Source organism: Hesperophylax consimilis, chromosome 27, assembly GCF_061612785.1.
Source record: "Hesperophylax consimilis isolate HC1 chromosome 27, BYU_Hcon_1.0, whole genome shotgun sequence".
NCBI classification, from domain to species: Eukaryota; Metazoa; Arthropoda; class Insecta; order Trichoptera; family Limnephilidae; genus Hesperophylax; species Hesperophylax consimilis.
In genome coordinates this window covers 21,973,183-21,987,961 of record NC_142862.1, presented here as the reverse complement: position 1 = coordinate 21,987,961, position 14,779 = coordinate 21,973,183, and the positions used below count along the sequence as shown (strand labels likewise).

At 36.9% G+C, this 14,779-nt stretch overlaps 1 protein-coding gene across 2 annotated transcripts; it reads left to right on the top strand.

The window, feature by feature from the left end:
• The first annotated feature begins 328 nt into the window (after window positions 1–328).
• On the top strand, window positions 329–14,408 carry LOC149410763 (uncharacterized). 2 transcript variants are annotated; one of them, XM_089647796.1, is made up of 14 exons: window positions 329–809; window positions 3,542–3,705; window positions 4,394–4,561; window positions 5,558–5,717; window positions 6,447–6,541; window positions 6,956–7,127; window positions 8,065–8,090; window positions 8,265–8,637; window positions 9,519–9,626; window positions 9,723–9,970; window positions 10,807–10,906; window positions 11,841–11,944; window positions 12,876–12,977; window positions 13,584–14,408. In XM_089647796.1, the coding sequence occupies exons 1-14, from the start codon at window positions 719–721 to the stop codon at window positions 13,764–13,766; spliced, it is 2,094 nt and encodes a 697-aa protein (XP_089503922.1). In that variant the 5' UTR covers window positions 329–718; the 3' UTR covers window positions 13,767–14,408. The 2 variants fall into 2 exon arrangements, with proteins under 2 accessions (XP_089503922.1, XP_089503924.1); XM_089647798.1 differs by lacking the exons at window positions 6,956–7,127; window positions 8,065–8,090.
• The last annotated feature ends 371 nt before the right edge of the window (window positions 14,409–14,779 follow it).

Below are 14,779 nucleotides of genomic sequence, written 5' to 3'. Positions count from 1 at the left end.
CGTTATCGAGAGATGATTAATGATTTTTTATGGCCGGAATTGGATGGTATTGATCTGGACAACGTTTACTTTCAACAGGACGGCGCTAAGTGCCACACAAGCAACGAAACCATTGATCTTTTACGATTGAATATCAAAATAACACCTCTTATTGGAAAACCCTGTATTTTGTAACCGTTCTGTCGTATCTGGTTATCAGAGCTAAAATATTATGTACGTTATTAAATACTATTTAAGTTCACAAGTAAAGTGTTTGAAATAGTTTTGTAATAAGTAGAAAAAATATTAAGTAGCCTACAGATTGTATTTTTATTCATCATTAATTCGAATGAAATAATATTAACATTTCTGAAATTTTTGATTACGATTCAAATAATGAATCATTGTTTTCTTATCTCGACAAGGAATCTAGAATAAGGTTATTGAATTTATGAATATTATTTTATTCTATGACGTAAATCGTTGGTAGGTTAGACCAAACTTTGTTTGTGTTTGAAAACTGTCATGGAGGTAACCATAACAACGAAAATCTAAATAACTTTTTCTTGCACGGTTCAAATGAGTTCACTCCTCGTTTTTCCATCGATTCAAGGTCAATATCAAACGTTTTTCTAAATTGCGAATAATATCCAGTCACTCAAGTGTCCCTTAACAGTTTGGAAGTTGAAATTCGAGTTAGATTTTCGCATTTTTCCAGTGATTTCAATTTGATTGTATAATGTCGGGCACAATATCTGAACCCATTTATTGTTCGCAACAAATTGTTATTCCTCCGACCTTTCCGCATATTTTGAAATTATTTGCCAAAGGTAAGGGACCTAGTATTGTTAATAACATATATTTTTGTATCTTATAAATATATTTTTACAGAAAATAATACAATACTATGTTTGAGGCCTTTTTTTGTTGTTTTCCAAGTTAGCAGGTATAATTGTAGATTTCCTGCGATAGCTATTTTGTATAGTGCATGAAATAATATAAGTCTAAAACATAAATAGCCACCATATTATAACATCCATTTCCTTCAATCGATAACTATCAAATAAAACTTGCATTAACATTTAAAATAACATTTTCCTTTCTCCTGAACGTTAAAACAAACGTTTTTAAATAAACCACTAAACAAACGTTACTTACACATAATTTTTCACTTCTGATGTAGGTACCTACTTAAAGGTTTGAATAAATAAATAATTTATCTATATCTCTGTACCCGTGACATAGTTTTTAAATATTTTTGCAATAACTGCCAAATCGTTGTAGAATTCCATTGCAATAGTGTAATATCACTACGGTTATTCAACCTGTACATAGATAATATTATGCAAATTGAAAGATGTAAGCTTGGGTGCAAATGTGAACAATCTGAAAATATGTTTGCTTTTTATATGCTGATGATGCAGTGCTGATTTCTAACAGTATTGAAGATCTACAGTCTCTGATGTCTAGGATGAACCAAGATGTATGAAGAATGAGTTAATGTTGAATGTAAGCCGTGGGTTTGAAAAAAAGAGTATGAAACCAGTGTGCAATATAGTTGTGAATGACAATGATGAATACTTGGAGCAGGTGAATGAGTTAATGTGTTTGGGAATTTTTACGAGATATTGAAAGACTAATAGGATATTGAAAGAAGGATAAATGCAGGAAACTGCCAGCTGCACTTCTTTTGACTATTTTTTAGTAGTGACTAGCATTCATTATGGTGATCAGGGGCGGTTCTTCCTTTAGATCAATTGGTTTTTGACCCCCCAAAATTATAACACAACAATAATAATGAATTAATTGCATCAAAACAATTGTTCTTATTCTTAATTTATTTGAAATGTACCACGAAATAGCAGGGCTGCGAGCGGCGTCGGCGAGTAACGAGCAATGACATCTATTGCCTTTAATAGAAGCTTTCATTCACAAGTGAATACAATTCGCTGGATCAATTTAAAGAATGTCCGCGGCTTTGTTATCTTCTGTCCCTATGCCCGCCATAGAATAAACGAGATGGCACTGTGTCTTTCGTCTAATTAAAAATTAGGTACCAAAGAAAGCTTAGGGACGCTTAGGTCATGACCGTGAGGGAGACAGCACGATGAATATTATATGTTTTGAAGAGATGGTGACTTAAACATAATATATGTTGGTTTTTAATTTTACATGCTTGTCGTGTGTGGAACAATGGTACTTTTCTTTTCAACAATCTTTGGATACTGCGGACGAACGTTTCAAACTCTTATTTTTTACTATTTTATGGTGTGCACAACTACATTAAAACGTATCCTCTTTAGAATAATTTTCTGTAAGTATTGTGTATTTATTTCCTATTTACTATATTAATATAATATCTATTTTGAGTCGCGGACTCATGACGTAAAGATAATTTATATGGGAACTTTTCACAGTATCAATAAAGATTAGTCTCACCTGGATCCCTAGAGCCGCCTCTAATGGTGATCCAAACTTATTACTAATTATTGATTATTTTACAAACTAGACGAGGGTATTATAGGTTTATCTTAACAAACAGTTTTAATCTTTAGAGCACAGACGCCAGGTGGTAATGGTTCTACTAGTATTTCAATGGAAGATGCTCCGAAGAACTAGCGTCATTGATCCCTTCGGCACCGGTACATATTCAGAAAACACTACTATAAATGCGTGCCCAACATTTGTACACGTTTGACATTTGACAGTTTCTCTGACTCGTTCTCGAGTTCAACAGCTCGGCTGTGGAATAGTTCGCCGACTTGTTTCACCCCTCCTACAACATAGGTCTCTTCAAGACTCATGTTTGCTCCTTCCTCTCCTCTAAAAGACCTTCCATAGGACATCCCCAAAGATGACAAATTATTTTCCTCAGAACCTCTTATATGGAGTTAAAGTAAAACTATGAAAAAAATAGGGTAGCGGTTTGAAAGGACGAGTGAATCACTATTCTAACCCACCCCATCTTTCATTCCGATCAATAATAGTTGGTTTTATTCCAGCTGCTATTAGGAAGCAGCCTATGACCTGCAAACCCCCAAAGATGACAAATTAATTTCCCCAGAACCTCCTATTTGGAGTTAATGTAAAACTATGAAAAAATAGGGTAGCAGTTTGAAAGGACGCGTGAATCACTATTCTAACCCACCCCATCTTTCATTCCGATCAATAATAGTTGGTTTTATTCCAGCTGCTATTAGGAAGCAGCCTATGACCTGCAAACCCCCAAAGATGACAAATTAATTTCCCCAGAACCTCCTATTTGGAGTTAATGTAAAACTATGAAAAAATAGGGTAGCAGTTTGAAAGGACGCGTGAATCACTATTCTAACCCACCCCATCTTTCATTCCGATCAATAATAGTTGGTTTTATTCCAGCTGCTATTAGGAAGCAGCCTATGACCTGCAAACCCCCAAAGATGACAAATTAATTTCCCCAGAACCTCCTATTTGGAGTTAATGTAAAACTATGAAAAAATAGGGTAGCAGTTTGAAAGGACGCGTGCATCACTATTCTAACCCACCCCATCTTTCATTCCGATCAATAATAGTTTTATTCCAGCTGCTATTAGGACACAGCCCTATGACCTGCTGCTGTGGTCCGCCGCCTACTTCCGGGCCTTATCTGAAGACAGGGTACCCCCCGTGAAGGAGAGACTGGAGTATCCCCTCATCCGTTCAGAGGGAGGGCTCAGCCCGCAGTATTTGAAGATACTCATCAGACAGGTAAGATTTGAGGTTGTAGAGACCAATTATCTATTTAGTCCATTTGAGGATATACAGGCATCGGATATAATCATGGCCGGTCTTGTGCAAATAATTAATAACTTAAAAACCCTTGAAATCAAAAAATCCCTAAATAATAATGCTAGTATATTGAATAACCAAATTAATTTATCGTTTAGTCCTATTCTAGATATATTTCCAATAAACCGCTCTGTTATTGCCGGAATTCCTGCAATTACCTCTCCCCCTTTGTTAACCTCCCACTCAAACACCTAAATTATATTTGTTTGTATATATCTGTCAATATTTTGTATCATAGGTTAGTTTTAATATTCTCCTGACGAAGGAAGGGTGCTTCCGAAACCGGTAGAGTGTTATTAAAATTAAAGTGGTCTAAAACAAATTTATATCTTTTTATTGCAAAATTTTAACCTGGAGAGGCTCGTGGACTTTAGCAAAGTGTTTGGCAGGAGACGCAGAAGAAGATCGCCGATGTGTTGGGTGTGTCGCAGGCTTTGGGAACATTGATGTCTGCGGCTTTCCATGCAGCGCAGGGCCGTGAGGAGTGGAGAAAATTTGCTTCTTCAGGGCAACTGGAGAGAGGGGTTACAATCCCTAACAATGAAGGAACGACTCTAAAAGGATGAAAATAAATTAAAACTAACCTAACCTAAAAACTGTGTTCCAGATGTCAAATAGTGAGGACATCTACACAGAGATCCTGACAAAGCGCTGGCTGGGCGTGTGCCTGGAGGAGAAGGAGTTGAAAGAGATCCTTTGTACGGCCGGAGTCTATATGACTGAAAGTTTCCCTCTGTACAAGTTTGCTGCCGTTGCTGCTGGCTTCCTGTGCAAGGTATACACTTGTTTTAAGGTTATGTTTCTATGTTTGAATTGAATTCGGTAGCCACAACTTGGCTGGAGCCCCAAAATACTTCATAAACCTACTGCAAGAGGGCAAGAGAGGCTGCATATTTGGTAATAGCTATTGTTGGTACCTAGAATTGTTATGCTTTATACCTTTCCCTTTGATTTCCTTGATGAATATTATCGTTGTTAATCTACCTAATCCCTATGCCGAGTACAACGTGCGTGTAGTTTAGTTGAAAATCACAAGCTTCCTGTCAACACCTAAACTGTATCTGATTACGGAGCCCCCTTGTTCGACCGTGTCGAAACTGTAAAGCCATCGTGAGCTCGCGAGTTTGTGGTGCAAAAAAAGAAAAAAAAAGTGAATTGTATTAGAACCAGCACAATTGAGAAAAGCGAAAGAAGAACAGAAACGGTAAGTCGGCATTCCAGAATTCCAATCCTCTTCTATCCACTGTGCGACGGTACCTTGATTCTTTCGGCAATATTTGGTCCTTCGAGCCGGAATTGTAGAAAAAAAATTAGATAGCCATGGTGGTGGAGAAGAGAATTATAATATAATTACATGTTGATGGTCAAGAAGCTCAGAGTTCTTTTTACAATAAATTGGTTACAATCGTATTTACTCATTAACTATTTCAGCTTATCATTTTTTTTATCCTGTTGTCATTATAACCACTAATTTCATTACTCTACAACTCTGGTGAATTATGATAATCTTCAATAAACAAGGTTTTTCAATATTTCACTCCATGTCGCATGATACATGCTGCATCGATCTTCTGGCTGTTGGATATTGGTGACACTGTTGGACAAGTTGAAATGTGTCGAGAGGTGACACATTCGTACCGGCAACAACAATCAACATTTAACATGTGACAAAGATACTTGCTTCTCGTCGCTTTGTGTTCCTTTGATTGCAGAAGACAGGATAAGCAAATATGTTCTCAAAGTTGTTATGTCTCTTGTGATGGTATTCCAGAGCCTGACGCAGACAATGATAATGCTGTGTGAGATCTTTACGGATGAGCCAGACGGGGGCAGTGCTGCCATCTCAGCCGACTTCTTCGTGGACCTCTACTCCTTCCTGGCAGTCATAGATGCCCTCAGCGAGGTCACATACTACGATGGGTACCGCGAAGGTTGGTTCTGTTCACGTATGGTTTCAGAGTGGTAGATGCTCTCATTATCGTCTCAATGAAAGACCATCATTCAGAATTGAAACGTTACTTCACTAGCCACGAACTTCCCAACCTAACTCTTACCCATCACCTTTCCCTTGCCACTGCTTTCAGCCTAACAATTTACCCTAACTGGGGATGCCATGTTGTCTCCTACTGGCTCCATCTGGTTGGGAGCAGAGTGTGTTTAACTATTATCAAACACCTGTGTTAAGTAACAAAAGTTTGAGTTGTTAGGTACTTTAAAAACTTCCCTTGCCTCTTCCATTGCCGAATAAATGGCTGCACTGGTGGGATCGGCGCCTCTCATATATGTTTATTTATATATTATTTCACTTTAAAACAACAATATTATTTACTGTTGTTTGTAACAATGTTGTCAAAGAACTTTGAAGATCAGAAGGAGACAAAACTGTGTGAAAGTTGTAATGCAAAAATAGTGTAGTTATGTGGTTAGACTTCACAAGAATGGCAGCGCTTTATGAAATATGTTGCTTCTCTGTACATCTGCGATTGGAGTACCTAATTAATTATTTCTAATAACATGGATAGTTACAGCTTGTTACAATTAACTTAGCAGGCGGCCAAAGGGGGAACTAATACATTAAAGAACTATGTACAATTTTTTTTTTCTGTTTGTATAATGCTGTTTTTCAGAAGAGTCAATAAAAGTTTTATCTTATTTTCTAGAAATTTACATGGCTAACGAAGCGACCAAAAAGGACATTGTTGTTCTTGTGGAAGAACCTCCAGAAGAAATCATTCTTGCTCCCAAAGACTCTGAGGTGAGGTCAGATGTCTTTACTTATCTTCCATAATTGTTTTTATTTTCCACTTCAAATAACTTTCGGAGAATTTGAACAATTTTTCAAATTTATAAATTAATTTTCAAGTTCTGTTATTATTTCAGTTCTGTCAAGCAACTAGCCTATAATTATATAATAACAGAACTTGAATAGCACTTTCACAGAACCCAGGAATGAACGTTGAAATTTGATGAATGTTCAAATTCTGCAAAACAACCCATCCAGTCGAATTGCATCGTACTCAATAGCACTCTATCGCACTCCATCGCATTCTATCCATGCACTCTATTGTAATCCATTGTATTCCATCGCACTCCATCGTATTCCACTGCTTTCCATCGCATCCCTTGCACTCTATTATAATCCATTGCACTCTTGCACTATTTGTTCCAGCGCTGGATCCCGAAGCTTAATCGCTGGTCCTCCGTGCCGCAGAGGTCCGTGGTGTGCGTGAGAAACCACATCCTGGACGAGGTGGTGCCGGCCGAGGGGGGCAAGGTCTCTCGGAACCTGGCTTACCTTAACAGGCCCCCCAGGGAGAAGTTCAACGATCCGCATCGGAGCAGTACATATCCAACACCCTTTTCTTGAACCATACCTAAACTGAACTAATCTTATTAGCCTTGCCTAATCAACCTTAACTTGTTAACTATTACTATACTTAACTCAACCTCGCAAATAACCCTACTCAACCAACTGTCCCAACTTAACCTAACCTATTCTACCAGATTTTACCTTATATAATCTTTCCTAGTATCGTTATTCACAGTTCTGATGTCTACTCATTTTCAAATTTTAATATTGTACGCCTGACCTAACCTCAACTCACTTGACATAACCTTATCTGACCTAACCAGATATAAACTACCAGATCTTAGATATGATGTGAGATTTTCACGGCCAAAAATATTATATTGATTTATTTTTGTGGTATTACGCGGTTTTGCGCCACCTCCTTTTTTAGCCAACGTTTCGGACAGCATTACAGTGTCCATCGTCAAGGCAGATGTGTGAAGATTGTGGTGAAGTTTGTGCTTAGGTATGTTGATCTCATACCGTGTTGCCAACTCTTATCCTCTAAGAGCTGGTAATACATTATAATTTAAGATGGTCGTTGTGTTAGTTTTGATGTAGCCGTCAATTTATCAGATACCAAGAACTATTGAGCTTAGTGCCGTCGTCTTTACTGATATTATTAGTTTTGAATTTCAATTGTCTCTGTAATTAGGGCTGCTCTATGTGTTTTAGGGTCTTCCCAGGATTTCAGGAACATATCCAAAGTTATTGCCGATTTGTCAGGGTGGCCGAGTTTACATACTCGAAAGTGTTCTGATACTATCAGATCTTACCTCAAATAAGCTTTTCTACTTCTTACTAACTTCCATCCCCGTATAACTTATGTAAAAAGTTTTAACATTATCAGACGTATTTTATTTATATTTATAGATTTATTTATTTTTCTTTAATTTACTATTTTATTAATACGCTTTTCTTTTGTCCAGGTTTAGAAGAAAGAAAAGTTGACCATGTTAGTGATACGAAATTGTTTTCTATTAATTATACAATAATATTATTTTGTATTACTTTGGGACCGTAGTAAAATGACATGTTTTCTGTTTAATGATTGCTAAATAAAATACATACTTTGTTTCCTATCTCGAAGTTATTTAGTTATTTTTAACTATTATATAAATGGTTACAGAAAGAAGAGGAAGAAGGCGTTGAAGAGGAAGCTATAACCGAATTGGCAGAAGTGATTGAAGTTCAAAAGCCTGAAGAAAAGGATCGAGAGACCAAAGGAGGAGCAGGAGATCAAGATTCTGAAGAAGAAGATGAAAAGAAAGAAGAAGTTACGGATGAGACCGCAGAAGGCGCAGCGGGAGACCAGGGAACTGAAGGAGATAAATCAGAAATAGTTGAAAAAACAGAAGCAGAACCAACAACCGAGCAAGCCAAAGATGTGACAACAGAAGAAGAAACTAAAACTGAGAAGACTAAACAAGTTGATGAGGAAGGTGATGACGAATCAGAAGAAGGGGGAGAAGAACAAGTGGAGGTTGTTGAAGAAGAAGGAGGTATGTACTATTTAGAATTATCAATTCAACATTTTTCTTCTTTACAGCCTTCTGGTGTCCAGATTTGGACATAAGCTTCCCTCAAATGTATCCAGTTGTCCAGATTCTTGGTGGCTTACCTATTAGCTGATAGGGTTTTATTTTCTTAGTTAATCACTTAAGTGCCGATATATCCATATGGATACGGCGGCAAAATCAAAAATCATAAAACTGAGCTTTTCTGGGGAAAATACTTTCTATTTTTATAAATATATAAACACATTATCTGGTGAGACCATAGAATAAAGAATAACACAAGAAGTGCCTTGTGGGCGTGTTTTGTGATCCTAATATTTGCCTAATCGAGGCTTAAATCTCTAACACAAAACTGTGCTTACGAAATTCAAATGGGATACAATGTCAGGCAAATGTAAGTGAGACAGAGTGCTGTGATTTTTTTCGCAAAATGTAACATTTATTTCCATCAAATTTGTATTGAAGAAAGTTCTTTCTTCAATACACAGTTTTCTTCTTTATCCTATGGGTAAGACGGTACTACTTACAAAACATGATTTTGCAATAAATTAAATAAGTTTGCATCAGTATGCAAAAAGTTAAAGAACTTGACCCATTGAAAACACTAAATTTGGTTGTGACTCTGTCTGCTACTCCAATCAATGAACTCTAGAACTTTTACTTTGAATTTAAGTTTCATTTTCAAAATTGAAAGTGTTTATTTGGAGAATTCAGACAAGCGATAAATATTTTAATTGCCTTTTTAAAAATTGAAACTGATTAGTTGAAAATTCAGACTATTCCTCATAATTGTATGAGACTTTTGGTTCTAAGCTACTTTTACTATTAAACTTTTAAATTAATATTTTGTTATTATCTCCTTCCAGAGAAAAAACTAGGCAGAGATCACGGGGTGATACTGAGAGTATTCTCGGAAGACGGGGAGAAGATTGAGTCTGTTAGTGTGGTAGAACTAGAAGAGGAAGAAAAATCTGGTAAATATCATGTTCCTCTTCTAAACTTATGAGTACTCAATAACGTAGGTGGTTTTATTAATTTGATACGATGTATTTATGAAACTGTCTTTTCAGAGGTTGGTAGTGAAGAACAAGGAGAAGAAGAGGAAAGAACAGAACTTAAAGAAGGTGTTATACCAGAAGAAGAAGAAGAAGATGCTAAAGAAGCCGGGTCAGAAGAAGAATCAGAAGAAGAGGATGGGTCGGAAGAAGGATCAGAAGGTTCCCCCGATAAGAAAAAAGAAAAGAAGGACAAAGGAGAACGAAAGGGGAAGAAGGCTAAAGATGTATCAGTAAAGGAGAGGGCGGAGATAATAGAATTGGTGAGAAGAAGATGTACATTATTATAATATCGTGAAACTACTTACGGTAGATTATATACTATTTTTATAAAAATATATAAAAGTTGGCAGTTGGCAAATAATGCTAGGCTGATGTAAGCGTAATTAGTAAGATAAAGAAAGGGACGCTTAGATTTTTTGGGCATGTAGAGCAAATGAGAGAAGAATGGAGTGTAAAGAGTAAAGAATATATGACGCAAATGCGAATGGTAGCAGAAGTCGGGGACACCCGAGGAAGACATTGCACGATCAAGTGAATCAGATACTTGAGTCCGGCCATGTCAAGAGTCAGAATAATAGAAGAGTATGTATGATACGATGTATGAATGTGAATGAGGCAAGAAGTGTGCGTCAAGACTGATTTGTTTTGCGGTCCGTCCTCTCTGCCTACCCCTGCGGCCAAACAGCGTGATGGTTGGTTAGTTTTGGTAAAAATATAAAAACATATTATCTGATAAGGCCATAGAATAAAGAATAACAAAAAGGGCCATGTGCGTGTTTTTCGTGATCGATATATTTGCCTAATCGAGACTTAAATTTCCAATGCAAAACACGAAATTCAAATGTGATGGAGATCTACGATGTCAGGCGAGCGTATGTGTAAGAGACTTTTCTGCACATCATCTGAATATTCGTTCTTAAACGAATCGCCTGGCGTAGCGATGCTAAAATTCAGTGCGGTGTGTAAATTATAAGTGTCATAAATAATGCGCCATTGTAAAAAGGACTAGTAATTCGTTAACATATTTTATTTTCGAGGACATACAAACATTTGTTTTAATCAGTTTTTTTGATTTTTATTAATTTGTATTTCACAGATTGAGAAGACCCAAGAAAAGAAGGTGAACGACTTTTTGGATGTCATTGACTCCATCGAGAACTTGGCTGAGAAGACTAAAATGATGACGTATGACGCAGGTAAATATGTAAATCATAAATTTACCACCAAACAAAGACCCTCCACACAGCATCCACAAAGAAGACATAAGCTCTGAGGGAGGCGCTGATGTGGAGTTAAAAAAATATCATAGATCAGCATCATAGATCTTAGGGTGGCCTGCTACAGGACGATCGAGCACGGTCGTTCGATAAAACCCTGTATCAATCTCTCTCTCTGGTTTCAATCCTGGGATTGGTTTGCAGCAATTTCATCTAATCTCCTCTTCCATTCTTCCCTGTCTTGTGCGGCTCTTTTGACTTCTGCATATGATGAGCAGCGCACGTCCACCAGCAGGTCCTCCAGGTACTCTCGGCGTGGGCGTCCCCTAGAGTTGGTCCCCTCGGTCATACCCTCCATTATGACATGTAAGAGGCCTTCTTGTCGTATAACATGGCCGATCCATCTTGCACGCCTTTCGGACAAGGTCCTGAGCAGGTGCCTTCCTCCTTCGATTCTTTGGAGGACCTCCTCATTTGTAATATGGTCTCTCCAGGAAATTCCTAACAGTCTTCTATAGGACCACATCTCAAAAGCCTCTAGTCTCCGTTTATCTCTTTCGGATAGGCACCATGTTTCGCAGCCGTACATTAAGATACTCCATACATAGGTCTTGATGAGGAGTATTCTCAGTTTTAGGTCTATATTATTCGATTCTATTATTTTCGACCTTTTATTGAATGCAAGCCTAGCCTGATGTATACTGTATCAATACGCTTGACTAAATCCGTCAATATCGTATTGATATAAAACCTAAAAATATGGGATAAATGGTAAATCCCAAACCGAACTCCCGGAAATATCTATCGCTAAGACATATTTTTCTAAGTACGCTATCGCTCGAGTGATTAAGTTGTGCATATTTCTTTTCCAATTTCGAGGTTATATTCTATGGTACTAAAACTTGTGTTGCAGATAAACTGGGTGGTCGTGAGTTGGCGGTGAAGAGCGCGGAGATAGTGGCACAAACAGTGGAGAGGGAGCTCCTGGGCCGAGTGGAGAGGCCCGACAAACAAGACGTAAGTTTGCCATTCAATACTTTTGATTACAATTATTAGTACAATATTTTTTGCAGCTCTCTTTTCTTACATTCAAGGTCATTCAATTCAAATTGTTGCAAGAAGATCAACAAATTGAACATGTTTATAAACAAAAAAATATCACATCTTTAATTTAATGAATACTTTTTATGTCGATTACTGAATCAAACTACATGATAAGTCACTAATAATCTTGCATAACTAATAATAGCCAATGGGTTCTTCAATTATTATAACATCTAAGTATAATTTTGTTAGGAACGGCACGACTCTGTGTTTTGGGGATTTAAGGTAAATAATATATCTCTATATTTATCAACTGAATGGTGTAACTCCACTGTTTCATGATTTAAAGCACAGCTTCCACTAAATGTCCAAAATACAAATAAACTTATTTGACCTTGCGGTGTAGTGGATGCTTTAAAATGTAGTTGTGCAAATCTTTTAGACGTTTCTTTGTTTTGTGTGAATTTTGACAAGTGATGGGAATAATAGAAATATTTTAATTACACTACAAACAATTTAATTACACACACACACACACACACACACAAAAACACCCAAACACAGAGACACAAAGTCAAATATTCTCAGAGACATTTGGAAATACATATCGTCGTTGCACTTGCAAGACCGGCTTTAGAAGTTTTAGCAAATTTTACAGCGAAACCAGAAAACTTTTTTATTCAAAAGCATCAACAAACAATGTTTGAATGAGTTTTGTGCAATAACGTTTAAAATTAGGCACATAGCCGAGATAGGGCCGAATTCCTTGATTTTTTTAGAACTTTCCAGTGTAAAAACACGTTTTGCTGAAATCTGGCACATTTCTGCCGTTTTTGCATGCACAACGACGATATTATGTACCTACTATGTATATTTAAAAAATATTATTTACTGACCTTTCCAGCCGCATGCTGAAGCTAAAGGGGTCGTTTATCCCGTCCTGGGAGAATTCTTTCACGAATTCTTTGAGATTGTCGGTGAAGTGAAGGACCTACACATTCCTGATGTAAGTACATATTTCTATTTTTCAGGTAGGTCGGTATACTCTAGGATATTTTTTTCGTAAAACGATTCCCTGAAGAAACCATCTTTGGAGATGCATTCTGTGACTTATGGGTAAATCATTATTGTCTAAGGCAAAGATGTTTTGCAGAAATTAACGTGTCTCAAAGTCTTCAAATGGCTATTCCAAGCCGAACAGTTGAAAAGTTCCCGTTAAATGCCGATTCGTCCATTTCAGCTTTTGAACAAATTGTGATCAGCAGAAGAGAACAACTATCACGTTGTTAAGCTTGTCAGCTGAAAGGTTCCCGTTAAATGCTGATTCGAAGTCCCTTTCAGCTTTTGAACAAATTATGATCAGCAGAAGAGAACAACTATCACATTGTTAAGCTTGTCATATTATTACAATTTGATAAAAAGCTGAAACACACCTAAAATTGGCATTTAACGGGGATCTTTCAAATTTCAATGAAATGGAGAGCATAAAAATTATAAAAACGTATACAAACTTTGGTGAAAATGCCCAAATAACACCAACACCATTTAGACTAGCAGTTAGTCACCCCTTGCAACAGCCATGATGATTGATAACATGACTTTTTCCTTCCAGATCGTAGTGGTCCCGGGTAAGCCAGGTATCGGCGCTTGCGTGGCCCCCGCCATGATGGAGGAGGTGCTTCGCTACGTGCGCGAGACCGCCGCAGACCAGTGTGACATGTTCATGCCCCGCGACCTGCGCCACTGCCTCTGCCCACCCCTCGAGCGACACCTCTCCATGGAGTCTATCGCATAACATAATCTCTTTTCTGTGATACTTTATTTACTGATTGATAGATGGCGTTAGTTGGGATATTTCAGTGATAACATATATTTGGAATTTCGCTGATAGATGGCATTAGTAGTTACATTTCAATGATACCTTAGATTCTGAATTTTGTTTATAGATGGTGTTAGTAGTAACAATTAGATTGTGTGGACTAATGATAAGAAATATAGCTGCGTTTAGTAACCATATCTGATCCGTCAGGACTTTCCAACCTTCTTCTTCCTCTTCTCCTTCAATATTTATCAACTTGGGAAGGTTATGATCCCACCAGCTCTGGGAAGTTGAAATATTTTGGTAATGTGTATTATATTATGCCATATTTCCTATTCTTATAAAAATATATTTAATATACCTAGTCAAAGACATTATTAAATTGAATTTAGATAAACTTTATTTTTGCAGATCTTGTATTATGCAATAGAGTGTTTTATGAAGACGGATTGAAATAAATTATATTTTATTAATACAGTATTTTTTTTTATATCTGTACTTCCAATTTTATTTTGTAACAATAACAATTTGCAGTAAGATTATCGGTAAATTTATCATGTTATTTTTATAATTATTTATGTAATATTTGAGTGTGAATAAAATTGACCATCGCGTCATCTTCAGTTTATTTGTATTCATTATTGTTTTACATCTCAATTAGCTTTAGTTCTCAATTTGGGAAGGGAGTATGGGTACCGCCGCCCCGGGAACCATTTATTGGACCACCCAGAACTTCCTCTCCTTCCTTTCCTTAAAAACACATTCCACACAGCATCCTCAAAGATGACATAGGCCATGGGGGAAATTATTTTCTTCATATGTGGGGTTAATGTAAAAAAAAAAACAACATTATTACCGCTAGGCTTTTGCGTTTAGCAAAAAAAAAGAACAACCGAAACACGAGTAGATCACCCTGTATATTATTTAAATACAAATCTAGTCCCGTATCTCCGAGAAACATCAAAATTCGCATTCGAAATAGATTTCAG

Coding starts and splice junctions, on each gene's coding strand:
- LOC149410763 (XM_089647796.1), top strand. CDS start 719: ATGTCGGGCACAATATCTGAACCCATTTATTGTTCGCAACAAATTGTT. Junction 6,542..6,955: donor TTGCTCCCAAAGACTCTGAG/GTGAGGTCAGAT, acceptor TATTTGTTCCAG/CGCTGGATCCCGAAGCTTAA. Junction 9,627..9,722: donor AGAAGAGGAAGAAAAATCTG/GTAAATATCATG, acceptor CTGTCTTTTCAG/AGGTTGGTAGTGAAGAACAA.